Below are 27,323 nucleotides of genomic sequence, written 5' to 3'. Positions count from 1 at the left end.
ACGCCTCGCTGCTGGCTGGTCGCTGGTCACTGGTGAGATCTGCCTGTGTGACAGCTCACCAGCAACCCGTGTAACGACGCAGCAGCGATCCTGATAAGGTCAGGTCGCCCGTCGTGATCGCTGCTGCGTCGCTGTGTGTGACCCCAGCATTATCCACTGTATATAGAGGCATTATCAGTCATTGCAATCCTGTCTGTGATGATAATGAAGCCTCTGTACAGGGAGGAAGTGTGATTCTAGTAGACCCAGTGTCTGGTGTGAAAATTGAAATATTTCTGATTTATTCTATATAGAAAGTGATGTAGAAATTATTAAAGAATTAGTATAAAAAGTCTTGTCCGGTGTAGAGTGAAGCCGGCAGTCCTGCGCCCCGCTCTCGGCAGTCCTGCGCCCCGCTCTCGGCAGTCCTGCGCGCCGCTCTCGGCAGTCCTGCGCTCCGCTCTCCGCAGTCCTGCGCCCCGCTCTCGGCAGTCCTGCGCGCCGCTCTCGGCAGTCCTGCGCTCCGCTCTCCGCAGTCCTGCGCTCCGCTCTCCGCAGTCCTGCGCGCCGCTCTCCGCAGTCCTGCGCGCCGCTCTCCGCAGTCCTGCGCGCCGCTCTCCGCAGTCCTGCGCGCCGCTCTCCGCAGTCCTGCGCGCCGCTCTCCGCAGTCCTGCGCGCCGCTCTCCGCAGTCCTGCGCGCCGCTCTCCGCAGTCCTGTGCATCCTCCACACTGTGGAATGGCGGGCAGGTGTGCGATGTGTAACCCCCCCGGGGTTGTGGCCCGGTGTACGCCGCCTCGCTCAGTGATTCGCTGGTGTCTGCACCGGGAACGCATAGTCCGGTTCTGTCCGGGAGTTTGCATATGGCAGACACCGTGCAGAGGACTCACAGAGCGGCTGCAGACGTCCCCCCCGGGTCACAGCTGATGACAGATGCCATTCGCTTGTGATGTCCTGTGAAGTGACTGTATTAGGCCGGGGCACCTACCTCAGCAGACACGTCCCAGCATATGGCAGACAGTGGCCGCCGCTCACACACAGGTATCAGCTCTGCTATAAACTACAGGAGCATTATAACTGGAGCATGCGCAGTGCGGCCGCGCTGTCAACTCCCCCACGTGTCCCCGCTGTGCTGTCTTCCGTCCACCCGTCTTCACGTTACCGGCTTTCTCCCCTTGCTTAGGTTGGCAGTTCAGTGTGACATCTAGAGAAAAGAAAGTGTGCATTATGTAAAGTAAATGTCTCCACTTGTGGGTGGGAAAACTAATTGGATCCGCCATTATCTCGAAGACCAGCAAATTAAAGTTATAGGAAATAGGCTACGGCAATATGGCGGCAGTTAGGTTTCTGACCTAGTTTGTCCTCTTTGGATGAAACGTGCATATGCGTCAGATGACGTATAAGCAGGAACTGGTTGGTGATTGGTTAAAAAATTGACGGTCAAGTTAAATCACCAATTAGGATAGGGAAGCCGGATCCAAATCCCTCTTCTTGTCATGAAGAGTCAGCGTTACGTGTACATAATAATGTCAGCTGAGGTCGCAATGAGCAAAACCATTACCGCTACATAGTTCTGTTTTCTATATGTGTGAAGGCCAAAACGCCATTTTGGATCAGGTCAAGTTTATAGATTTACTATGCAGCTTGCCCATAACTAAAATGTCTGCTTTACGTGACCTTTTTTTTTACAATAACTTTATTAGTATTGAACTGCCAATCCCTAAATCAATTACGGTCCTACTACTAAACGAAACTGTTGCCGAACCCTGTCCACGCCAGAACTTGATCACGTGACCCTTTTAGACCAATGGGATGTAAGCCTTACAGCTGTATGGATCTCTGCACTCTAGAAGGGCTGCTGTGTTGGTAAGTTAACCCATTAGCTGCCTAGTGACCCCAGTAGCTATCATATCACTATAGTCTTGCTGGGACTTGTAGTACTATCTGCAGGTTGCGGTTAGAGGAAGGTACATGTGCCATTCCCCAGTGATATCAGTGGATTTTGTGCTTGAGGGGGTTGTTCAACAGCCAGACTGCAGCCAATAGGAAGATTACGGCTAAATTATGGAGATTAGCGGCCTCATGTCTGTCTGGCAGATGCTTATTTGCCTTTTAAAGAGGCTGCTTCCAAAGTAGGATAGATATTAATATCGCTGGAAAGGATATACTCGTTATCGGGGGCATTTTTTTAATTTTTCTTACTTTAATGCATGTATTTTAGATAAAAAAAAATGTTTGCAATTGGGTTTCATTAAGAATTCTGCACCTTTTGCCTTTCGTAACCCCTATGCGTTGTCCTGTACATTGCTGGCTGCAGAATGAGTCAACTGAGGATCTGTCAGTGAGCTCTTTTGACTATACTATATTTCTTTTACTGAGCTTCTCTCAGCTCATTTATGACGCATCAGAGTTTCGATCAAGTTTGGTGTGGTCATAAATCAGCAGGGAAGAGTTTAGAAAAAGGGAGATAGAAGAGTTACACGGGCTCACTGATGGAATCTTAGTTAACTCATTCTGCAACTGGCAATGTGAAGGGAAGCAAAAAACCTGTAAAAGTCAAACGGTGCAAAATTGTTAATGGAACCCAATCTCAAGAATTATTTTATCCCAAAATACGTGTATTTAAATTAAAAAATAAATATGTGGAATTTTCAGCCAATCAGCTGCCACTTCAACAAAATAGTAAAGCCAACAGCCAGTCAGCAGCCTTTGATTGGCTGCAGCGCTCACATGACATAAAGTCACACAAGTCTGAAAAGACACGGGGGTGACACCGCTGGAGAGTCGCCGGAGTGGGAGGTGATCACAAACTTTTATTATATTAATTGAGGGACTTAGGCATTTACGAACGTTTTGTCCAATTTTTGTACAACTCTTGACTCAGTCTCCGTCCTTCTAGCCTGACTAACAGCTCCTCAGTGTCCCTCATATCTGCTGAGATCTCATACTGCTCAGTACAAGCTGTGGCTATCAGGCTGGGAGGATGGAGACTGAAAACTATAGCTGGGCTCAAAAAGTGTGCTCCTCAGAGTCCCTCCTCCCTGCTGAGATCTCACACTGCTCAATACAAGCATCTGCTCTCAGTCAGGCTGGGAGGATGGAGACTGAAAACTATAGTTGGGCTCATAAATTGTGCTCCTCAGTGTCCCTCCTCTTTGCTGAGCTCTTATACTGCTCAGTATAAGCTGGGGCTATCAGTCAGGCTGGGACGACAAAGACTGAAAACTATATCCGGGTTCATAAATTCTGCTCCTCAGTGTCCCTCCTCCCTGCTGAGACCTCAAACTGCTCAATACAAGCATCTGCTCTCAGTCAGGATAGGAGGATGGAGACTGAAAACTATAGCTGGGCTCATAAAGTGTGCTCCTCAGTGTTCCTCCTCCCTGCTGAGACCTCACACTGCTCAGTATAAGTTGCAGCTGTCAGGTTGAGAGGATGGAGACTGAAAGCTATAACTGGGTTCATAAATTGTGCTCCTCAGTGTTCCTCCTCCCTGCTGAGCTCTTATACTGCTCAGTATAAGCTTGGACTATCAGTCAGGCTGGCACGACGGAGACTGAAAACTATATCCAGGTTCATAAATTCTGCTCCTCAGTGTCCCTCCTCCCTGCTGAGTCCTCACACTGCTAAGTACAAGCTGCGACTGTCAGTCAAACTATGAAGACAGAGACTGAAAACTATATCCAGGCTCATAAATTGTGCTCCTCAGTGTTCCTCCTCCCTGCTAAGACCTCACACTGCTCAGTACAAGCTGCGGCTATCAGTCAGGCTGGGAGGACGGAGACTGAAAACTATAGCCTGGCTCATAAAGTGTTCATCTTAGTCTGATATGGATTTCAATGTAAGTACAACAGCCTCATCAGGCTGTTGTTACTTCTAGCAGTCGTAGGTGGGAGATGTTATGTGTCCGGGTTTAAGAGACTGATTATTATTCTTTGTTCCTTCAGAGAATGACGAGTTATGAGGAGGCCGAGGCTCAACTATCAGAGGTGGACCTTCTGTCCAGCATGTTCCCCAGTGAAGAAGAGTTCAGCGTCACCGATCAGTTAGCGCTGGCCGAGCTGAGGGATTACACAGAGCGTCGCGCCGCCGTCACCCCCACGTTCCAGGTTCAGTTCACTCTCACCATGAAGCTGGGGGATGCGGACGCCGTCCAGGTGAGACGCCGACTATTAATGGTGACCAGGATGGGCCAACAGTCTGTAATGTGTGGTGGTCCATCCTCCGACACTCCCGTGTCCTCTTCATTGTTTACCAGGCGATGACGAGCCGATCCCGACACTGCAGCTCATGTCACCGACCTGGATAGAACCAAGCGGCAGTATCCGGTACGAAGGTCCTTACTGGTCAGCTGGTCGGGTCCTCGAGGGGGAACCACCGCCTGTTAGTGTAGGGGGTAAAGTGCCCGACTGCTAGTGAGCTGCAGTGTGTGAACACGGTCTCTTTTTCAGGTGGATTTCGTTCGGAATATGCCTGAAAAATCGCCCCATAACATGAACATATGACATTACTCTGCACATGATATGTCTTTTGCCACTTCCTAGAAGTATGGAAACCGTGAAGCAATGAAAGATGTAACATTCATTCTTTACGTGTCTTCTGCCGGGAAACCGCCTACTCTCTAGACCTAACCGTAGAGAGCAGGAGACGGGAAAACTCGGTGTCTTAGGCTGCTTTCACACATCCGTTTTTTTGCAGTGCGGCTCAATCCGGCTCAAAAACCTATGCAACGGATGCGGCGAAAAAAACGGACCCGTTGCATGTTTTTCCATGCGGCCCGTCCGTTTTTTGACGGATGCGGCTTGATACTGAGCATGCGCAGTGCAAAAAAACGCAGCCGGATGCGTTTTTTGCCACAGGACGCCGCATCCGGCGTCCATAGGCTTGCATTGTAAATCGCGCCGCATTGCGCCAGATCCGGCGCTATGCGTTTTTTTTTGCCGCACAAAAAACCGTGCCAGGCAACGTTCCATCCGGCCGCCGCATGGGCTAAATATGCCTCATCCGGCAAAAAACAATCGCAACACAAGGCCATGCGGCACAATACTGCGCTAATGCAAGTCTATGCGGAAAAAACGCAACCGGCGGCAATAAAAAACGGTTGCGTTTTTTCTGCAAAGCGCCGTATTGTGCCGCTCAGCAAAAACCGGATGTGTGAAAGCAGCCTTACAGACCCAGTGTGCACATGGCCTAAGGCTGTGCTCGCCTGTGCTGGAGTTCACGAGACGTTCATTGCAGATTTCGTCAAAGTTGACAGGGAAGAGCAGCACAGCAGGTGGCACTATGCTTCCCGTGAAAACCGCAGCACGCCGGTGTGTCACATTGTCAGTGCTGGGGTCAGGTCATGTGTGAATACCCTTAGATTAGGAATCAGCGACGTTTGTCCTCTCAGTTGACCATCAATAGTGACGCAGTATCTAAGAAGTTAGAAGGGGCCTTCAGCAACCCATAACCACCCAGTCAAAGCCTTCAAATGTTTTGAGTTTTGATCACCAGAAACTTTGGAATACCATGAAGGATATCGGTGTGCCGGACCATGTGCTCAGCCTCGTCAGGAGCCTTTACATTGACCAAGAGGCAACATTCCGTACGGAACACGGTGGCACGGCATGGGTCATAGTAGAGCGAGGCGTCAGACAACGCGGCATCCTGTCACCATGTCTCTTCTATTTATATACGGACGTTTTCTTTATCGTTCCTTTGGGAGACCCAGACCATGGGTGTTTAGCTTCTGCCTCCGGAGGACACACAAAGTACTACACTTAAAAGTGTAGCTCCTCCCTCTGAGCTTATACACCCCCTGGTAGCCAGTCCTAGCCAGTTTATCGCTTTGTGTTCAGGAGGTCATACATCCACACATGCATTCTCATCTGATTTGTTTGACTTTTGGAAAGAGTTTGAAGAAAAGCGGGTCCATGTCTGGACTCCCGGCATGTCCCTTCTCACTCCACTGTGTCAGCGGTGTTGTTAAGGTTGATTTACAAGGCTGCAGCCTTACATGCCGCGCTCCTTCACTATCCCTTCTGGGCTCTGGCTTGAAGTGGGAGCCAGCACGGTCTCCATGCCTGGCAGGAGTCCGGTCTCCATCCACAGCCCCTTGAGGATTCTGTTTGACCGGAGCACTCATCCCCAGGGACATGGCCCTGCGTCTCAGCAGCTAAGTACCTGAGACGTTTATGTTGGGGGTCCCGGTTCTTTATTGTAAGGGGAGAGTATGCTGTATGTGATTGTTTTAACTTTTCCGGCGGGTTCTCTAGCTTTTCCCTGAGAACCGCGCCGATGGTGCCTGCTTGTCGGCCTCGCCGCTTAAATTTAGGCCCCGGCTTCGCCGGAGGCCTAGTTTCATTTTCCTGCCCTCGCATGTCACTCATGCAGAGGGACAGGTTCGGCTCCTCCCGGCAGCCGTTCTACACAGGGGAGGGAAACTCCCCACTGCTGGGGCGTCCCTCCTTCCCTGCAGGTCTCTATAGCCCTCCAGTTCCCGCTCTTTTATAGGAACGCCCTCTTCTCAGGCAGAGTTCACTCTGCTCTGGGACATCCTGCATTCTGCATCTTTGCTGACGTGCTGCGACTGGGCGACCGGGCTTCGGGATCTGGAGGGCACACAACACCGCGCTCAGCGGTCTGGTAAGCCACAGCCGGTCTCCGGTTGTGGACCTCTGTATATTCTCCCTGGGGTTCATTCTCTGCAAAGCCCCCACTCCAGCAGCATGTCTCACACAAGGAGCAAGGCTCCAAAGGCATGCACTGCATGTAAGCTCCTGCTGCCTGAGCCGAGCACCTATCCACATTGTGATGTCTGCTCTAACTTGGCGGTGCCACAGCCTGGAATCTCACCCCCAGTGGTCTCTCAGGCTGCTGCTGCACCTGTGATTGAACCCCCGGCCTGGGTAGAGTCCTTTTCTAGGTCCATATCCCAGTCATTTGCTGAGTCCATGGGGCTTTTGTCCAGGACTTTGATGAATATGCATCAGCCCCCCTCACAGGGTGCCTCTAATACGCTTGACAGAGGACTCCTATCCTCTGACCTCCGTCCATCAGAGCTCACGGAGGATTCATCATCTGATCCCAGACCCCGTCCTTCTAAGAGAAGGCGCAGGGTTTCCTCCCCCTCCCCATCCCACGGCTCTGTCTCAAGAGCTGACTCTCAAGATGAGGAGGATGCCCTCACTGGGGGCTCGGAGGCTATGTATCCCATCGATTTCTCTGAGGGTGACTCAGATCTTAGTGATTTGATTGCTTCTATTAATTCTGTGCTGGATCTCAATCCGCCAGTGTCAGAGGAGCAACTCTCTTTGGCAGAAAAACATCAGTTTACCTCGCCTAAGAGAGTGAAGAGTGTGTTCTTTAACCACTCCAGTTTTCAGACCGCTGTAACCAAACCCAGGGCCTGCCCTGACAAACGCTTTCCAAAGCGTGGTTCTGATGACCGGTTTCCATTTCCACCTGAGGTGGTCAAGGAGTGGTCTCACCCCCCAAAGGTAGGCCCCCCGGTGTCTAGGCTCTCAGCCCGGACCGTTGTGTCGGTGGCTGACGGCACCTCACTTAAGGATTCCACTGACCGTCAGATTGACCTTCTGGCCAAATCTGTGTATGAAGCTGCGGGGGCCGCGTTTTCCCCGACTTTTGCAGCAGTGTGGGCTCTCAAAGCCATCTCTGCTTCTCTAGAGGAGATGCATTCCCTCACCAAGGAATCTATGCCTGAGATGGTTACCTTAACTGCTCAGGCGTCAGCCTTTTCATCTTATGCCATGTCTGCCATGCTAGAGGCTGCTCACCGCACTGCGGTGGCTTCAGCTAATTCTCTTGTTATCCGCAGGATTTTGTGGCTTCGAGAGTGGAAGGCAGATGCTTCTTCCAAGAAGTTTCTTGCTGGGCTCCCTTTTGCTGGTTCACGGCTGTTTGGTGAACAGCTGGATGAAATCATTAAAGAAGCTACTGGCGGGAAGAGTACTTCCATGCCACAAACCAAGACCAGGAAACCCTCCCAGGGTAGGAATCAATCGAGGTTTCGTTCCTTTCGTTCCTCCAACTGGTCATCCTCTAAGCCTTCCACCTCGCCCGCTAACTCAGCCAAGGATCAGAAATCCAACTGGCGCCCAAAAGCGCGTCCGCAGAAGACCGCAGGAGGTTCTGCCACTAAGGCAGCTTCCTCATGACTCTCGGCCCGCTCCAGCCACGTCCTTAGTCGGTGGCAGGCTCTCCCACTTTGGCGACGCTTGGTTAAAGCAAGTCTCCGATCAATGGGTGAGAGACGTCATATCTGACGGCTACAGGATAGAATTCCCTTCCAGCCCTCCAAACAGACTTTTTCTCTCAACTCCCCCCTGCTCCAAGGCCGCCGCCTTCTCTCAGGCCGTGGCGTCCTTGCAGGCAAACGGAGTGATTGTCCCAGTTCCCGCTCAGGAACGGTTCAGAGGTTTTTACTCAAATCTCTTCCTAGTTCCAAAAAAGCGATCTGTAGTGGGGGAAACAAGGGCGCAATAGGGTCTTACCCGATATTTAGGGTATGAGAATAAAGATGGATGCACTCACCTGGTCCGGTTGTGACAGTCACAACCCCTATGATAGCGTATTGGAGTGCTGAGCTGGTTCCAGCTGCGGCCCCGTCAGAAATAGTAGCTGAAAACGGAGATAAAAAGGGGACGGGTTTTTCAGCCGCGCTATGAACCACACTGTTGAAGATTCCTTAGATATTTTTATTGAGACAGATCCAACGCGTTTCAAAGGCACACTGCCTTCTTCTTCAGGGAATAAAAATATACCAGTACAGAAAAAAACAGGGTTTAAATAGAGATTACACGGAGAGGGCATGCTGTTGAAAATGACCTCATTACCCCATGACTCATAGACACGAGGAGTGAGTCTACCTCATGATTGGAAAGAAGGGAGGGGGGGGGGGGGGGGGGGAGGAGAGGGAGGAGGGAAGGAGGAGGGAAAAAAACATTTTATTTTTTATTTTCTAATAAATGCAAATCTTGCATGCTTCGATAAATTGAATGAAAAATTCTTCATGATCAGCAAAGTGATACAATGAGATGATCATATAAAAAAACTTTTTACATATATATATGTATAATGGAAAAAGGTGTAATAAAATGAAATTTGTTTGATCATAAATTGTGTATTTATTTGTGTGTGCTCTATGCTTGTGATTCTTTGGGAATAAAAGAAGAAAGGGGGGGGAAGCTTTTTGGCAAAAAAGGGGGGGCAACGAAGGACTTGAACCTACAGAGGAAGGTATCAAAAGGAACATAAAGAATCTGCCTTGTTCACCATTACTCTGCTCTGGAACCATACCAGAACAGAGAGGCTCACAAGGAATGACATACAACTTCTTCATCTACCCGGTTTGGTAATAAAAACTATAATATATATATAAATATATGTAAGTGAACGCTCTAGAATTTCAAAACACGTTATATTTAGGGAAGGTGTGAAAAAACTATTAGGTTCTATAAGTGTGACGTGCCCGCAGGCAAAAAACAAAAACAAAAAAAAGAAAAAGAAAAAGAAAACGCTTGCACAGGAAGCGGCTTCCCTGAACTGAGGGGTCAAATGAGTTCAGACCGTGGGAAAGATTATAATGCGCACGCGCGGCGTGAAGGGAGTAAGCGATTTCTCCCTATGAAAGGAGATGTGCGCTGAAAAAGGGAGGATGTGAACTTCGAAAGGAGATGTACTGAAATGACCCGTGATGTGGGGACCCCGATATTTCACTGGGGTGGAATGCAAAAAAAGGGGGGGGCATCCCTGCCGAATTATATTGGAGTGAAAGAAGGGTGTGAACCACTGAATATTTCTCTGGAGTGAAGTGTAGGGAAAGCGTTCCCGCTTTTCTATGAATTTTTTGTGTGCGCCGGAGTTAAATGTGCTCCGGTTTGAGACTCATGAACACTGAATGAGATATTAAAGAATTGTCTTCTAAATATACTCATTGTATTATTGGGGGAAAAAAGGAAAGGGGAATTGTCGGGAAAGGAAACAAGGTGAATTAGAAGTGAAATGTAATTCAAAGGTGTAAACACATATGGATATAAATGAACCTATAATGGATAGTGTGATCGTGGTTAGGGAAAAAAAGGGGGTAAAGTGTAAAAACCATATTGATATGCAAGTGCTGCTTGTAAAATAAACGACGGGCAGGGAGACCATCGATCTGATCGACAATTCTAATGCAAACAATATGATATATGTATGAATACACATGAATAGATGGGTATACAATGGGATACAAATAATAGCATAAAAAGGATAAAAGCGTTGGGAAATATTTAAATTATTTAAAATATTTAAAAATGGGCCAGGTGAAGACCAGATAAATATCTGTTGAAATATCTGTTAAAATATGATGATAATGATAATCACGATAATGATACTAGTAATAATAGCCCTATGGGGTGAAACCTGGGAATATAAAAACCAGATATGTAAAAATATTTACAAGGATCCGGATTGGACGCACGTACAGTTATAATTATACAAACATATAATGCATATAAATACATACATGAAAAATTACAACAGGGTATTCTAGAACCTGAGGGTTGATACCATGTTGAGACAAGGGGTCTCAACATGGTATCAACCCCCCCTTGTCTCAACATGGTATCAACCCTCAGGTTCTAGAATACCCTGTTGTAATTTTTCATGTATGTATTTATATGCATTATATGTTTGTATAATTATAACTGTACGTGCGTCCAATCCGGATCCTTGTAAATATTTTTACATATCTGGTTTTTATATTCCCAGGTTTCACCCCATAGGGCTATTATTACTAGTATCATTATCGTGATTATCATTATCATCATATTTTAACAGATATTTCAACAGATATTTATCTGGTCTTCACCTGGCCCATTTTTAAATATTTTAAATAATTTAAATATTTCCCAACGCTTTTATCCTTTTTATGCTATTATTTGTATCCCATTGTATACCCATCTATTCATGTGTATTCATACATATATCATATTGTTTGCATTAGAATTGTCGATCAGATCGATGGTCTCCCTGCCCGTCGTTTATTTTACAAGCAGCACTTGCATATCAATATGGTTTTTACACTTTACCCCCTTTTTTTCCCTAACCACGATCACACTATCCATTATAGGTTCATTTATATCCATATGTGTTTACACCTTTGAATTACATTTCACTTCTAATTCACCTTGTTTCCTTTCCCGACAATTCCCCTTTCCTTTTTTCCCCCAATAATACAATGAGTATATTTAGAAGACAATTCTTTAATATCTCATTCAGTGTTCATGAGTCTCAAACCGGAGCACATTTAACTCCGGCGCACACAAAAAATTCATAGAAAAGCGGGAACGCTTTCCCTACACTTCACTCCAGAGAAATATTCAGTGGTTCACACCCTTCTTTCACTCCAATATAATTCGGCAGGGATGCCCCCCCCCTTTTTTTGCATTCCACCCCAGTGAAATATCGGGGTCCCCACATCACGGGTCATTTCAGTACATCTCCTTTCGAAGTTCACATCCTCCCTTTTTCAGCGCACATCTCCTTTCATAGGGAGAAATCGCTTACTCCCTTCACGCCGCGCGTGCGCATTATAATCTTTCCCACGGTCTGAACTCATTTGACCCTTCAGTTCAGGGAAGCCGCTTCCTGTGCAAGCGTTTTCTTTTTCTTTTTCTTTTTTTTGTTTTTGTTTTTTGCCTGCGGGCACGTCACACTTATAGAACCTAATAGTTTTTTCACACCTTCCCTAAATATAACGTGTTTTGAAATTCTAGAGCGTTCACTTACATATATTTATATATATATTATAGTTTTTATTACCAAACCGGGTAGATGAAGAAGTTGTATGTCATTCCTTGTGAGCCTCTCTGTTCTGGTATGGTTCCAGAGCAGAGTAATGGTGAACAAGGCAGATTCTTTATGTTCCTTTTGATACCTTCCTCTGTAGGTTCAAGTCCTTCGTTGCCCCCCCTTTTTTTGCCAAAAAGCTTCCCCCCCCCTTTCTTCTTTTATTCCCAAAGAATCACAAGCATAGAGCACACACAAATAAATACACAATTTATGATCAAACAAATTTCATTTTATTACACCTTTTTCCATTATACATATATATATGTAAAAAGTTTTTTTATATGATCATCTCATTGTATCACTTTGCTGATCATGAAGAATTTTTCATTCAATTTATCGAAGCATGCAAGATTTGCATTTATTAGAAAATAAAAAATAAAATGTTTTTTTCCCTCCTCCTTCCCTCCTCCCGCCTCCCCCCCCCCCCCCCCCCCCCCCCCCCCCTCCCTTCTTTCCAATCATGAGGTAGACTCACTCCTCGTGTCTATGAGTCATGGGGTAATGAGGTCATCTTCAACAGCATGCCCTCTCCGTGTAATTTCTATTTAAACCCTGTTTTTTTCTGTACTGGTATATTTTTATTCCCTGAAGAAGAAGGCAGTGTGCCTTTGAAACGCGTTGGATCTGTCTCAATAAAAATATCTAAGGAATCTTCAACAGTGTGGTTCATAGCGCGGCTGAAAAACCCGTCCCCTTTTTATCTCCGTTTTCAGCTTTTAGTTCCAAAAAAGGACGGTACCTTCCGGCCCATCCTGGATCTCAAGCTTCTCAACAAGCATGTCCGGGTGCGGCATTTTCGCATGGAGTCTCTGCGATCAGTCATTGCCTCTATGACCCAAGGGGAGTTCCTGGCGTCCATCGACATCAGAGATGCCTATCTACATGTGCCAATCGCAGTGTCACATCAGCGTTGGTTTCGATTTGCGATAGGAGAGGATCATTTCCAATTCGTGGCTCTCCCCTTCGGGTTAGCCACGGCCCCTCGGGTATTCACCAAGGTCATGGCGGCAGTGATTGCGGTCCTGCACCTCCAGGGGTTAGCAGTGCTTCCTTATCTGGACGACCTTCTGGTCAAGGGTACATCCAGCGCAGACTGTCAGCGGAGTGTTTCGCTCACTCTCGCCACCCTAGCCCAATTCGGGTGGATTGTCAATCTTCCCAAATCCACTCTGACTCCGACCCAGAGTCTCACGTACCTAGGGATGCAGTTCGAGACTTTGCCGGCACTTGTGAAGTTGCCCTTAGACAAACAGCTGTCACTCCGGTTGGCGGTGCGCTCTCTCCTGAGGCCCCGCCGTTATACCCTCAGGCGTCTGATGCAGGTGCTGGGTCAAATGGTGGCCTCCATGGAGGCGGTTCCCTTTGCCCAGTTCCATCTGCGTCCTCTGCAGCTGGACATTCTCCGCTGTTGGGACAAGCGGCCTTCCTCCTTACAGAGGTTAGTGGCTCTGTCGCCACAGACCAGGAGCTCTCTTCAGTGGTGGCTTCGACCCCTCTCCCTGTCCCAAGGGCGCTCCTTCCTGACTCCGTCCTGGGTGATTCTCACCACGGATGCCAGCCTATCCGGCTGGGGAGCGGTACATCTCCACCACAGAGCACAGGGCACTTGGACTCTGTCCGAGTCAGCCCTTTCAATCAATGTGCTGGAAACCAGAGCTGTGCTTCTAGCTCTCCTAGCCTTTCACCACCTGTTGGCGGGCAGGCACATTCGAGTCCAGTCAGACAACGCGACAGCGGTTGCCTACATCAATCACCAAGGCGGGACACGCAGCCGCCTGGCAATGTTGGAGGTCCAACGCATTCTTCAATGGGCGGAGGACTCCAAGTCCACCATATCCGCAGTCCACATCCCTGGCGTAGAAAACTGGGAGGCAGATTATCTCAGCCGTCAATCCGTGGACGGTGGCGAGTGGTCCCTGCACCCGGCAGTGTTTCAGTCAATCTGCCGCAAGTGGGGCACTCCGGCCGTGGACCTAATGGCATCCCGTCACAACAACAAGGTTCCGGTTTACGTGGCTCGCTCCCACGATCCTCAGGCCTTCGCCGCGGACGCTCTGGTTCAAGACTGGTCCCAGTTTCGTCTGTCCTACGTGTTTCCCCCTCTAGCTCTCTTGCCCAGAGTCCTGCGCAAGATCAGAATGGAGGGCCGTCGAGTCATCCTCATTGCACATGACTGGCCCAGGCGAGCTTGGTATCCGGACCTGCTCCAACTGTCCGTGGCGATGCCGTGGCATCTTCCGGACCGTCCAGACATGCTCTCGCAAGGTCCGTTTTTTCCGCCCGAATTCTGCGGCACTCAAATTGACGGCGTGGCTCTTGAGTCCTGGATTTTGACGGCTTCTGGTATTCCTCCTGAAGTCATCTCCACTATGACTCGGGCCCGTAAGTCTTCCTCCGTCAAGATCTATCACAGGACTTGGAAAATTTTCCTGTCCTGGTGTCGCTGTTCCGGACATTCTCCTTGGCCATTCTCGTTGCCGACCCTTCTGTCTTTTTTACAGTCCGGTCTGCAGCTAGGACTGTCCCTCAACTCTCTCAAGGGACAAGTCTCAGCTCTATCAGTGCTGTTCCAGCGGCGTCTCGCCCGGCTGGCTCAGGTCCGCACCTTCATGCAAGGTGCGTCTCACATCATTCCGCCTTATCGGCGGCCCTTGGATCCCTGGGACCTTAACTTGGTCCTCACGGTATTGCAGAAACCCCCCTTTCGAGCCCCTTAGGGAGGTTTCTTTGTATCGTCTTTCTCAAAAGGTGGCCTTTCTAGTTGCCATAACTTCTCTCAGGAGAGTCTCTGATTTTGCTGCGCTCTCCTCGGAGTCACCTTTTTTATTTTTTCACCAAGACAAGGTAGTTCTCCGTCCGACCCCGGACTTTCTTCCTAAGGTGGTCTCTCCCTTCCACCTTAACCAGGATATTTCCTTGCCTTCCTTCTGTCCGGCCCCTGTTCATCGCTTTGAGAAAGCGCTACATACTCTAGATCTGGTGCGTGCTCTCCGGATCTATGTGTCTCGCACCGCTGCGCTTAGGCGGTGCACCTCTCTTTTTGTGCTAACCACAGGGCGGCGCAAGGGTCTCTCTGCTTCTAAGCCGACCTTGGCCCATTGGATGAGATCGACCATTTCGGACGCCTACCAGAGTACTCAGGTGCCTCCCCCGCGGAGATCAAAGCACACTCGACCAGAGCTGTCGGTGCCTCTTGGGCTTTTAGGCACCAGGCTACGGCTCAACAAGTCTGTCAGGCTGCCACTTGGACTAGCCTGCATACCTTTTCGAAGCACATGCTTTGGCAGATGCGAGCTTGGGCAGACGCATCCTTCAGGCGGCTGTCACCCACTTGTGAAGTTAGGCTTCGCCTACTTCTTAGTTTTTTCTGTTTATTCCCACCCAGGGACAGCTTTGGAACGTCCCATGGTCTGGGTCTCCCAAAGGAACGATAAAGAAAAAGAGAATTTTGTTACTTACCGTAAATTCTTTTTCTTATAGTTCCGTATTAGGAGACCCAGCTCCCTCCCTGTTGCCTGTTGACAATTTTCTTGTTCCGTGTGTTATCACCGGCTGTTGTCGTGGACAGAGTCTCCGGTTGTTCCGGTTCTTACTCGGTTCTACTTGTGGGTGGCTATTCTCCTTCAGCTTTTGCACTAAACTGGCTAGGACTAGCTACCAGGGGGTGTATAAGCTCAGAGGGAGGAGCTACACTTTTAAGTGTAGTACTTTGTGTGTCCTCCGGAGGCAGAAGCTAAACACCCATGGTCTGGGTCTCCCAATACGGAACTATAAGAAAAAGAATTTACGGTAAGTAAACAAAATTCTCTTTATTTTCAAGAAGGCTGGACTTGTCGATAAAGAAGAAGGAATCAAAATTGTTGGACAAATCATCAACAATCTTAAATACGGAGATGATACAACATTGATAGCAACAAGCATACATGGAATGAAGGACAGTAGAAAAAAACACCAGCTCACCCACTTGGAGTTCCATAAGAATCTGACCGGTGCACGGACATCAGCAGGACCCACTGAAGTGTGAATATGAAGAAAGGAAATTCCAGCATCCAGGTTCCAGATTATTGTAAAAAACGAATTTCTGAGGTCTCAGACTAAGGAGGTAACCCTCCGAAACGCGTACCTGTTTGAATTTTGCCACTTGTTTTTATACATATGGAATGACCTTTTAATAATTTTGGAATAAAGAAATTCATTTTTTAAAATAATCTGGAACCTGAATGCTGGAATTTCCTTTCTTCATGGAATGAAGGACGTGTTACAGAGTGTTAAGATGGAAAGCTCAAACATGGGACTACTGGGCTATGTGCACACACTGCGTTTTTTTGACGCTGCTTTTTGTGCGTTTTTTAGCGCTAAAAACGCACAGAAACGCAGCGTCTTTAAAAAACGCATGCGTTTTTACCACGTTTTGGTGCGTTTTTGGCTGCGTTTTGCTCACTGCGTTCTTCTGCGTTTTTTTATCAGTGAACATTGCCATTAAAGATTGTTGAAAAAAAAAAGGTCAGATGTTATTTCCTTCTTCCATATGTTCTTCATTTTACACTAGTGTATGCAGGAGAGCAGACAGCTGCAGAACTACAAGGCTCAGCAACCTCCATTCAGGACTGTATGCTGGAGGGAGAGTCAGGGGGAGCAGACCTACAAGGCTCAGCATACTCCTTCCACTAGTGGATGCAGGAGAGGAGACAGCAGCTACAGAACTACAAGGCTCAGCATCCTCCATCCAATAGTGTATGCAGGAGAGCAGACAGCAGCTGTCGAACTACAAGGCTCAGCATCCTCCTTCCAGGACTGTATGCAGGATTTCTTTGCCCCCCCAAACAAAAAAAATGACGTGGGCTTCGCCATATTTTTGTATGCTAGCCGGGTACAGCAGGCAGGTATGGGCTGCCCCCAACCCCCAGCTGCCTATTTGTACCAGGCTGGGAACCAAAAATATAGGGAAGCCCTTTTTTTTTTAATTATTTCATAAATTTCATGAAATAATTAAAAAAAAAAAGACGTGGGCTTCGCCTAATTTTTGTATCCAGCCAGGTACAACTAGGCAGCTGGGAATTGGAATCCGCAATGCAGGGTGCCCAAGCTTTCTGGGCACCCCCGCTGCGAATTGCAGTCCGCAGCCACCCCAGAAAATGGCGCTTTCATAGAAGCGCCATCTTCTGGCGCTGTATCCAACTCTTCCAGCTGCCCTGATACCGGGTGGCTCACTGGGTAATAATGGGGTTAGGGCTAGCTGTATATTATCAGCTGGCCCTAAGCCCGAAATTCATGGTGTCACGCCAATATTAGACATGGCCACCATGAATTTCTAGTAAAGATTAAAAAAAAACACAACACACAGAAAAATATTTTTATTAGAAATAAAACACAACACAATTAGTGACTCCATCTTTATTGAAATAAAGAACCCTCCTCCGCAGTAATCCTGGGTCAACGGTCCTGCGCCGTCCAATCCGGATCCAATATCATCTGATCGGTTTGCTGGAAGGCAAAGTGATCAGATGATGTGTCACATGACACAGCAGCTGATTGTATAAAAGCAGTTCATACAATCAGCTGATGCATCAGTGAAGAAAAAAAAACACTTCTGTGCAGCGTCGGACTGGCTACCGGAGGAATCTCCAGTAATGCCGAGACTGTACAGCGAGCGAGCGCCGAGTGACTGATTGCCCGGCACTTGCGATTCAGTTCATGACAGCTGCAGACATTCCGAGCTAATCTCCGGTGCTCTCACCTGAACTCCAGAGATCACCCCGGCCTGTCTGCAGCTGTCATTAACTGACTGCAAGCGCCGGGGAATCAGTCGCTCAGCTGTAAAATCCGGCGTCACCGCGAGACTTACGATCAGCTGATTTGTCAGGTGACTGCATCAGGTGATCACCGCCAGGTCCTCACGGCCAGGTCATGCAGCTATCGGACGTGCCTGGGAGCCGACACACCGCCGCAGCGAGGAGCTGGGAGCGGATATGGCACCGGGAGTCTGCAGACAGGTGAGTATGACATTTTTCTACTGTTCACTTTTGATTTAGCAGCCGCTTCCACCTCCTGCACGGGAGCGGACATGGCACCGGGCGGGAAATGGAAGCAGCGGTGGCGGGTACCGGGAGGATTCACGCTTCTATGTTTACTGACAGAAGGAATCCTCTTCCTGTACATGTATAGCTGCGTTTTTAGTAATAAAAACGCACTAAAACGCAGCTATATTTGTAATTTGCTGTTTTCATTGCATTTTTGAACATCTCATTGAACTCAATGGGTGGAAAACGCAGTGAAAAACGCAAAAATAATTGACATGGTCATGCAGTTTTCTGAGCAAAAACGCACCCGAAAAACGCGCAAAAACGCCGTGAAAAACGCACTGTGTGAACTTACCCCTACTCATTACAAAGAAGACAAAGATATTGACTACTGCCAGGTACAACCGAGACACATTGAAGATTGACGGTGACAAACTGGACTTCAACCTACTCGGATCAATGATCTTCCAAGATGCAGCGACAACATCAGAAGTCAATAGGAGAATAGCTATGGGCAAATCTCCAATGAAGTCACTGGACAAGGACCTCAAATCGAGGAACATTTCACTGGAGATGCAGACCTGGCTCCTACATAGTCTGGTCTCTGCTCGTACATAGTCTGGTCAATTCTGTGGTCACATACGGATGCGAAACCTGGACGATAAAGAAACAAGACAGAAGAAGTATCAAAGCCTTCAAAATATGGTGCTGGAGAAGGATGTTATCAAAACCATGGATGGCAAGAAGAACAAACAAATCAATTTTGAAACGAATAAAGCCAGACATGTCACTCAAAGCAAGGATCACCAAGCCTACTTTGGACACCGGAGAAGGACATCATGGTTGGAAGAATAGAAGGAACAAGGCGAAGAGGAAGACCGCAACTCAATCGCTTGGCAATATCAAGAAAATTGCGGCGAAGACCCTGGTGGACCTATCTAGGCTGCACAAGATCGATCTTCTTGCAGAGCCTTCATCCTTCAAGTAGCCATGGCTCGAGATCGAGCTGAAGGCCATTAAATAATGACTAAAAAAATCACTCAGTCAAGGCAATTGCATTGTGATGCCGGCTTGTCATGTCATTCGGCTTATAAGATGCGCCCCCACTTTCACTCTAATTTTTTTGGTAAAAAAGTGCAAATATAGCGGTGCGGGATAAAAATGGGATACTAGAGTATAGCATCCGACTTATACGGATACATTCTCTAACATAGGAAACTGTAAATGATCTTGTACATTAATTGCTGCTAAGGTTAAAAAAAAGACTGATTTCACATGGATAGTAAGGGAGGAAAAGAGAAAAAAATCGTCCTACTTTTCTGGGTTTTTTTGTTTTTTTTTATACGGTCCTTGTGACCCCAGCCTTACATTGTTTTGGGTCCGCAAAAAAAAAAAAGTACAAAGGATGTCTGACTTTGGTCAAAAACTATGCATGAAAAAAAAAAAGCGTCCGGCACACACATACAGTGCCTTCTGAGCTGAATCTTTGTGCTTTCCAATTTTTAATGATTTGTTGTTAGGAGATATTTCGAAAAAAAATTAATTTTTTACATGTGAGAAAAATGGAAGACACATGATAAATGTCCCGATTATTATTATTATTTATTTTATTCTATTTTTTTTTTTTTTGCGGTTGTGGAATGAAGCTTTGAAGTGTGAAAATACAATAATAGAACTTAAAAAAAATATATAAACTATGAATAATACATATAATGTGATGATACAGTCTTATGTTCCCCAAAATGGTGCCAAAAAATCTTCAGCTCGCTCCATAAAAGGATAAAAAAAAAATAAAATATATATATATATATATATATATATATATATATATATATATATATATATATATATAAAATTAGGGTATCAGAACAGAATACAGAGAAGGGAGATGAACAACTACAGTATTCCTTATGTCCGGCCGCCCCTGTACACATTAGACGATTTATTATGGCGTCGTTTTCTTGCGGTTTCTGATGTATTCCCGCTGCTTTTCTTTTTTCTGCAGCACGTGCTGTCGTTACATTGCTCGTACCCGCCGCACTATCCTAACGTGCCACCGGAAATAGTGGTCAGGTAAAGTTTACAGTCATATTTCTCTTTATCATGTGGAAACTGATCCGTACATCTAATATATAAAGCTGAATGTGTGTATGTATGTGTGTGTGTGTGTGTGTGTGTGTATGTATGTATGTGTGTATGTCCGGGATTGGTATCTGCACCGTCGCAGCTACAGCCACAAAATTTTGCACACTCACACTTCTGGACCCCGAGAGCGTCATAGGCTTTGTTTTGAGGGGAAATTTTAACTCCACGCTTTACAGTTATTCACCAAAAAACCTGCCTCCATTAAAGCGAATGGAGCTGGGAGCCACAGTGCAGCCAGAACTTCAGAAGAATGCGCAGCCACGCCCTTATATGGAATGTTCGCGTGTCACAATGCAGCCAGGGAAAGAGACAGACACAGACAGGGTAAGAAACAGACATAGACAGGGTAAGAGACAGACACAAAGAGACAGACAAAGAGACAGACTGACAGGTAAAGAGACAGACAGGGAAAGAGAAGGAAATAGAGAGACAGGTTAAGAGACAGACACAGACAGGGAAAGAGACAGACAAAGAGACAGAGACAGACACAGGGAAACAGACAGACAGGGAAAGAGAGGGAAAGATACAGACAGGTTAAGAGACAGACACAGACAGGTAAAGAGACAGACACAGGCAAAGAGACAGACACAGGGAAACAGACAGACAGGGAAAGAGATGGAAAGAGACAGACAGGGTAAGAGACAGACAAAGACAGGTAAAGAGACAAAGAGACAGACACAGGGAAAGAGACAGACGGAAAGAGACAGACAGGGAAAGAGACAGACAGGGAAAGAGACAGAGATAGACAGGGAAAGAGATTGAGACAGACGGAGAAAGAGAGAGACAGTCAGAGACAGACAGGGAAAGAGACAGACAGACAAAGAGATAGAGAGACAGAGAGATATATACAGAGGGGGAGACAGACATTATAATTACATTTATATCTATTTGTTTTGTGGTTTTTGTGTGCAGAATACATTTTTGTTAATACATTCTATTTTGTTAACAGCAGTTATTAACCCGGGCGAAGCCGGGTAGTACAGCTAGTTGTATTATATAAAATGTAATAGCGTCTTCCATGTTGGAGCCCTAAAAATGAGGTTTGTCAGGATTTTAATCCCCTTCAAGCCTGCTCTGTACAGCGCAGATGCCGACTGTGCTGTACAGCCCTCATCTACCTGTAACAGCAGTGATCGGAGCTCTCTCTTATCACTGCTGTTTAATTCCAAAAGTACTGCTGTCAATCTCTAGCAATGGTATTCACGTATTTGGAAGCCTATCGGCCCCTTGTATCTCAATCACTGAGGGCCTCTTGATCAGCTGGAAGTAACTTCTCTCTTATATACGTAGGTCGCCCTCGCTAGTCCGGACACAACAGGCGCAGCTAAATTCAGACCTAAGTGCGTACTTGAGAAGCAACTGCACTGGAGATGTCTGCGTCCTAAGTGCTATTGAGTGGGTACAAGATAATGCTGACATCTACCTGGACACAGCGCCCCCTACAGATAGCCAGAAAGGAGCAGCGGCATCCGAAGACGCCATCTTTACCAGATTGTGGATTTACAGCCACCACATATACAATAAGCAGAAAAGGAAATATATCTTAGAATGGTCGAAGGAGCTGGGGCTCTCCGGCTTCAGCATGCCCGGGAAACCTGGTATTGTGTGTGTGGAGGGGGCGCAGGAGCCCTGTGAAGAGTTTTGGTCCAGGTAAGGCTTTTATGTTGGAAGAATGGAAAACAAATCAATTCCATTGATGATTTTTTTTTTTTTTTTTAATTGAGGTAAAATAATGAATGTATGTTAAGATTGAAACTGCTTGGATGCTATTGACCACATCTAAGGCAGGGATGTTACCTAGACGCCAGCCCCATATAGTCCTCCATACAGAATAATGGGCCCCATATAGGCCTCCATACAGAATAATGGGCCCCACATAGTCCTCCATACAGAATAATGGGCCCCACATAGCCCTCCATACAGAATAATGGGCCCCACATAGCCCTCCATACAGAATAATGGGCCCCACATAGCCCTCCATACAGAATAATGGGCCCCACATAGTCCTCCATACAGAATAATGGGCCCCACATAGCCCTCCATACAGAATAATGGGCCCCACATAGCCCTCCATACAGAATAATGGACCCCACATAGCCCTCCATACAGAATAATGGACCCCACATAGCCCTCCATACAGAATAATGGGACCCACATAGCCCTCTATGTAGAATAATAGGCCCTACATAGTCCTCCATACAGAATAATGGGCGCCTGGCATCGTGGGACAAATAAAATCAACCTGTGGCCAAGGTTTGACATATGACTGTGATACCAATGTGATATGACTGAAGAATGAGTGTGATTAGATAGGAATCCTAATCAAAAGATAGTGATCACAGGTCTTATTGATCCATCCAAACTCAGTATCAGAGAGGTGTCCTCTGGTTGACCCGATTTCACCATGATGAAGAGTACATGTTAGTAGGTCTTGAACAAACCACTATTATGAGGAAGGAATGCTTACAGTTCAACATATGCAGGAAACCAGTGTTTAGTTAGCAACATGTTTAGGAAACTAGCTAGCGATGTAAAATTCATGGCTCATTGCAACATATGCAGGAAACCAGTGGTCAGCTAGCAACATGTGTAGGAAGCTACTGGTGCTCACAGCAGCGTGTGGTCAGGTTACATGACCATGACTCAGCAATCACATGCTGGTCACCAATTGCAATACTCAGTGCACACGATGACCACAATGTACAACAAAGTTTGGTAAGAAAAAAACAGGGCTCGCTCAGTGAGACAGGGACATTTCCAGGACGCTCAAGTGGACGCACTGCGCCTGTGATGCAGAGGCCGGGTTGTCTTCCGTATCACTAATCGAGTCCCTCCGATGAAGGAGTGCTACAACATACGGTAATGTTGATGCATATTTCTGTTATTGTATAAGATTCTATGACTATAAAGTAGTGCTAATGCCTATGTACCATTGATTATTCATGTGCTATTAAAATAAATAATATCTTGCTATAAAGAATCTTAGTATTCGTGCCTGATTAGGATATCAGTGAGCACTTCGTAAGTACGGTCTTTCAGCCCCTTTTTAGGAGAATTTAGCAAGACAATGACATATGTGAATTAATGTCATGCCAGAGTGTACAGACGCTCAACAGCAGTGCGACACAAGTGGAATCACAGGAATGGTATAGAAGGAAAGCCCTGGTGATATGGAGAGGTGCCACCTCCTGCAACTAACGTGAATCTTTACCCTATGCTCCCTAAAGTGCCGATACGGGTTCTTACCCCCATCCCCGCCACGTGCCTAGGCCCTTGCTATCCCTGAAGTTACCCTGGCTAGTGAGAAGGCTGGCAAGAACACTAGTCTCAGCACTGCAATAATACAACACAGGGAAGGGAGACAGAGGGAAAATAGACACAAAGAGGAAAACAGTCCTCCAATGCATCTAAACACCACAGCTGCAATAGTCATGACTCCTCAGCTTCTTCCAGGGACAGGCTCCTTCCAAAGTGGTCAGCATAGAAATGAGAATCTATAACGAGACCTGGGCAGGGGCAGCAGTGGATCCAGACAGTCTACACAATGTAATGCTTGTTATCTCTTTCTCTTTTCAGAATAAGGAAACTGACGTGGAAACGCATTTTAATAAGACACAGGGAAGACGTCCCGTTGTCCTCCTCGACCTCAGGGACTCAAACGGAAATCCAAAAACTGAGAAAATTTCCTGCTCTAGAAGAGAAGGCCTTTGATGTACATGGAAGTCGAGGAAACCACATGGACCTCGGCCAACTCTACCAGTTCCTCCAGGAAAAAGGGTGTGCCGAGGTCTTCCCTATGTACTTTGGGATTGAAGGGCGATAGAAGAGGTGGAGTCATGGGAAGTCGTCTGGTGTGGAAATATCCGCCTCATTTTATGGACATTTCTGGCACAAATAAATTGTTTTACACTTTTTCTATCATTTCAATGTTCTTAGTTTCTAGTTAAATCAGTATTGCTGTCAGATTGAGGAGGAGACTGAATGAGAAATTTACTATAAACTATATTTATGGCTGCCAGATGGGGGAGGAGACCAACCAGGGAAATTCTTTACTATTTCTTATATTTACAGCTGTCAGAGAGGAAGTAGACTAATATGTTTTTAGTAAAATAATTATTGCTGTCAGATTGGGGAGGACACCGAATGAGAAATTTACTATAAACTATATTTATGGCTGCCAGATGGGGGAGGAGACCAACCAGGGAAATTCTTTACTATTTTTCTTATATTTACAGCTGCCAGAGAGGAAGTAGACTAATATGTTTTTAGTAAAATCATTATTGCTGTCAGATTAGGGAGGAGACCGAATGAGAAATTTACTATAAACTATATTTATGGCTGCCAGATGGGGGAGGAGACCAACCTGGAAATGTCTTTACTATTTTTATTATATTTACAGCTGCCAGAGGGGAAAGTAGACTGATTTGGGAAAGCACAAACAACTGCAAGAAAAGATAGGACAATTTTGTGGGAACTATATTTATTCACTAGCTGACAGAGGGGAAGTAGACTGACTGGGAGAAATAATGGGGATTATATTTACAGCTAAGGGGAAGGAGGCAGACCAAAGATCTTAGTGGGAAATATACTTACATGTTCTAGGCGGTGATAGCAGACTGGCTGGAGATCTTACTAGGCACATTATTTACAGCTGCCAGAGGGGTAAGGAGTATGATATAGAAACATGCTAAGGACAATATTTAAAGATGCCAGAAAAGAAAGAACAGTGACTGGAGACTATATTTTTACAGAACCTGCTGGATGCGAAAAGAGATTTATTGGAGGAAATACTGATTATTATTTTAAAACAGTAAAAAGGGGAAGAAAAGCGACAAAAGCTCTGCAAGGGAGTGAAGCAGACTGATTATAAATCTTACTAGGGACAATATTTACAGCTGCCAGAGGGGGAAGGAGGCTGATTAAGCAACTAAATGGAGATTGTATTTATAATAATCTTGAAAAGTAAGGAATTTTTACATGTGAATAACCAATACTTCAGTTAGTGCAAATATAAGATTGTGTATACAGGTACAGCGCGGTGCGTCACTGGTTAGCACTGTTGCATTGCAGAACTGAGGTACTGGGTTCAAATTATCTGCATAGAGTTTACACATTCTTGTGTTTCTTCCGGCTACTCCATATGACTGATTTAAGATTGTGAACCCTACGGGGACAGTGATGATAATGTCTGTAATATGTTGCGGAATATGATGGCGTATTATAAGCAAGCATAAAAAAATAAGCTATTGACAGTGACTTGTAGAAGGGGCAAAAAGAAAATGTACGATATAGGACTGCGTTACTAAATGACAGCATAAAACAAAGTTCTATCAGCTGCTAGGAAGACTGGTTGGGAACATACTGGGAATTTTAGTTACAGATGCCAGAGGGGAAAGGAGACTGATTAGGTAACATAAGTACTATATTTACAGATGCCTGAGTGGAATGGATACTGACTAGGGAACGTCTTAGGGACTATATTTACTGCTGCCAGAGGGGAAAGGAGACTGATTAGGGAACACAGGTACTATATTTACATATGCTAAAGGGGAAAGGAGACTGATTAGGGAACATAAGTACTATATTTAGAGATGCCAGATGGGAAAGGAGATTGATAATGGAACATAACTACTATATTTACAGCAGCCAGAGGGTAAAGGAGACTAATTAGGGAACATAAGTACTATATTTACAGCTGACAGAGAAGAAAGGAGACTGATTAGTGAACAAAAGTACTATATTTACAGATGCCAGAGGTGAATGGATACTGATTAGGGAACGTCTTAGGGACTATATTTACTGCTGCCAGAGGAGAAAGGAGACTGATTAGGCAACACAGGTACTATACTTACAGCTACCAGAGGGGAAAGGAGACTGATTAGGGAACATAAGTACTATATTTACAGCTGCCAGAGGGGAAAGGAGACTGATTAGGGAACATAAGTACTATATTTATAGCTGCCAGAGGGGAAAGGAAACGGATTAGTGAACAAAAGTACTATATTTACAGATGCCAGAGGTGAATGGATACTGATTAGGGAACGTCTTAGGGACTATATTTACTGCTGCCAGAGGAGAAAGGAGACTGATTAGGCAACACAAGTACTATAGTTACAGCTACCAGAGGGGAAAGGAGACTGATTAGGGAACATAAGTACTATATTTACAGCTGCCAGAGGGGAAAGGAGACTGATTAGGGAACATAAGTACTATATTTACAGCTGCCAGAGGGGAAAGGAGACTGATTAGGGAACATAAGTACTATATTTACAGCTGCCAGAGTGGAAAGGAGACAGATTTGGTAACTTCTTAGGGACTATATTCACTACTGCCATAGGGGAAAAGAGACAGATTAGGGAACCTAGGTGCTATATTTACAGCTGTGGATTTGGCTATTGTAGGTATAAAACATAGTAATGAATGGACAGATAAGTAGTGGTGCTAAGGTGGAGAAAGAAAAGGGCTAAAAATGTAAGCTTTCAAGAAGGAAACTGGAAGTAATTTAATGAAAATTAAATTAAAACACTGAATAATAATTTCTGCTACTTTTTAAAGTAACTTAATTTGTGGGACGACAGCTTTAACCTGATAATGACCATGCACCATAAAGAGACCAAGCTCCATTGTGAATTTATGATGAGGGGGTAAAACTCCTTCTCCCGCAATCCAGCAAGGGTAAGCTCGGATCTCCCACTGTCAGAGACAGCCAAGAACCCTGGGGAAAAGACAGAAACGGTTTAGAACCACTTCTGTCTTCTCTTTTGTTGGCAACATAGCGCTTTTTTATTAATTGCAACACAAACTAAAAATTATATAAAGTAATTTATATAATGTACATTTTAAAAACTATATGGATGCTGAAATGTATGGAGGCAGGATTAAAAAATAATTAAGGCTCTTTTAGACCTGGTCATGTAAAGGTTAATGTAATGGGGCAAGGCTCCAGTTTGAGCTGGTGTTATCTTATTTTTGTAGATTTCTGGTTACTCCTCAAATTGGGGAAGAATATCTTTAACCTTTTTTCTATTGGTCTGAATCAATGCGAAATTAAAAAAAAAAAAAATAAATATTGTTCAAAGCTTCTTTGTTTTGGCTGTTGTGCTGTAAAACCATAAATGAGGTGCCGGCATAAAAAGGTCATAAACCCGCCAAAATACGGAACATCTCACACAACACTTCGGGCTGGATCCACACTTGCATTTGCGATGCAGTATAGAAAAATATTATTGATACCTTTTAATGGCTAACAGGAAAAAAAGATAATAAATAGCGAGATTTCGAGACTACTCAGGGGTCTTCTTCAGGCCGAGTATAACACAAAATCGGAAGAGTCACATATTTA

The 27,323-nt window shown here is 45.8% G+C and overlaps 2 protein-coding genes across 3 annotated transcripts in view; one reads left to right on the top strand and one right to left on the bottom strand.

Moving 5' to 3' along the window:
* USP16 (ubiquitin specific peptidase 16) overlaps nucleotides 1-1,181 on the bottom strand; it is an 87,376-nt gene extending 86,195 nt beyond the window's left edge. For both annotated transcript variants that reach the window (XM_075335022.1, XM_075335023.1), the window contains exon 1: nucleotides 967-1,181. The gene's annotated coding sequence lies outside the window, so the exon portion shown is untranslated. The remainder of the gene's footprint in view (nucleotides 1-966) is intronic.
* On the top strand, nucleotides 1,076-27,021 carry RWDD2B (RWD domain containing 2B). Its single transcript, XM_075335025.1, has 6 exons — nucleotides 1,076-1,161; nucleotides 1,682-1,844; nucleotides 3,926-4,135; nucleotides 19,842-19,909; nucleotides 21,272-21,631; nucleotides 23,558-27,021. Exons 3-6 carry the CDS (start codon nucleotides 3,929-3,931, stop codon nucleotides 23,802-23,804), a joined length of 882 nt encoding a protein of 293 aa, XP_075191140.1. The 5' UTR covers nucleotides 1,076-1,161; nucleotides 1,682-1,844; nucleotides 3,926-3,928; the 3' UTR covers nucleotides 23,805-27,021.
* The last annotated feature ends 302 nt before the right edge of the window (nucleotides 27,022-27,323 follow it).

The sequence above is a fragment of the Anomaloglossus baeobatrachus genome, chromosome 2 (genome assembly GCF_048569485.1).
Source record: "Anomaloglossus baeobatrachus isolate aAnoBae1 chromosome 2, aAnoBae1.hap1, whole genome shotgun sequence".
NCBI classification, from domain to species: domain Eukaryota; kingdom Metazoa; phylum Chordata; class Amphibia; order Anura; family Aromobatidae; genus Anomaloglossus; species Anomaloglossus baeobatrachus.
The sequence above is the reverse complement of the archived record's forward strand: the minus strand, read 5'-3'. Positions and strand labels throughout refer to the sequence as shown.

Coding starts and splice junctions, on each gene's coding strand:
- RWDD2B (XM_075335025.1), top strand. CDS start 3,929: ATGACGAGTTATGAGGAGGCCGAGGCTCAACTATCAGAGGTGGACCTT. Junction 4,136..19,841: donor GGGATGCGGACGCCGTCCAG/GTGAGACGCCGA, acceptor TTTTTTCTGCAG/CACGTGCTGTCGTTACATTG. Junction 19,910..21,271: donor CCACCGGAAATAGTGGTCAG/GTAAAGTTTACA, acceptor TTATATACGTAG/GTCGCCCTCGCTAGTCCGGA.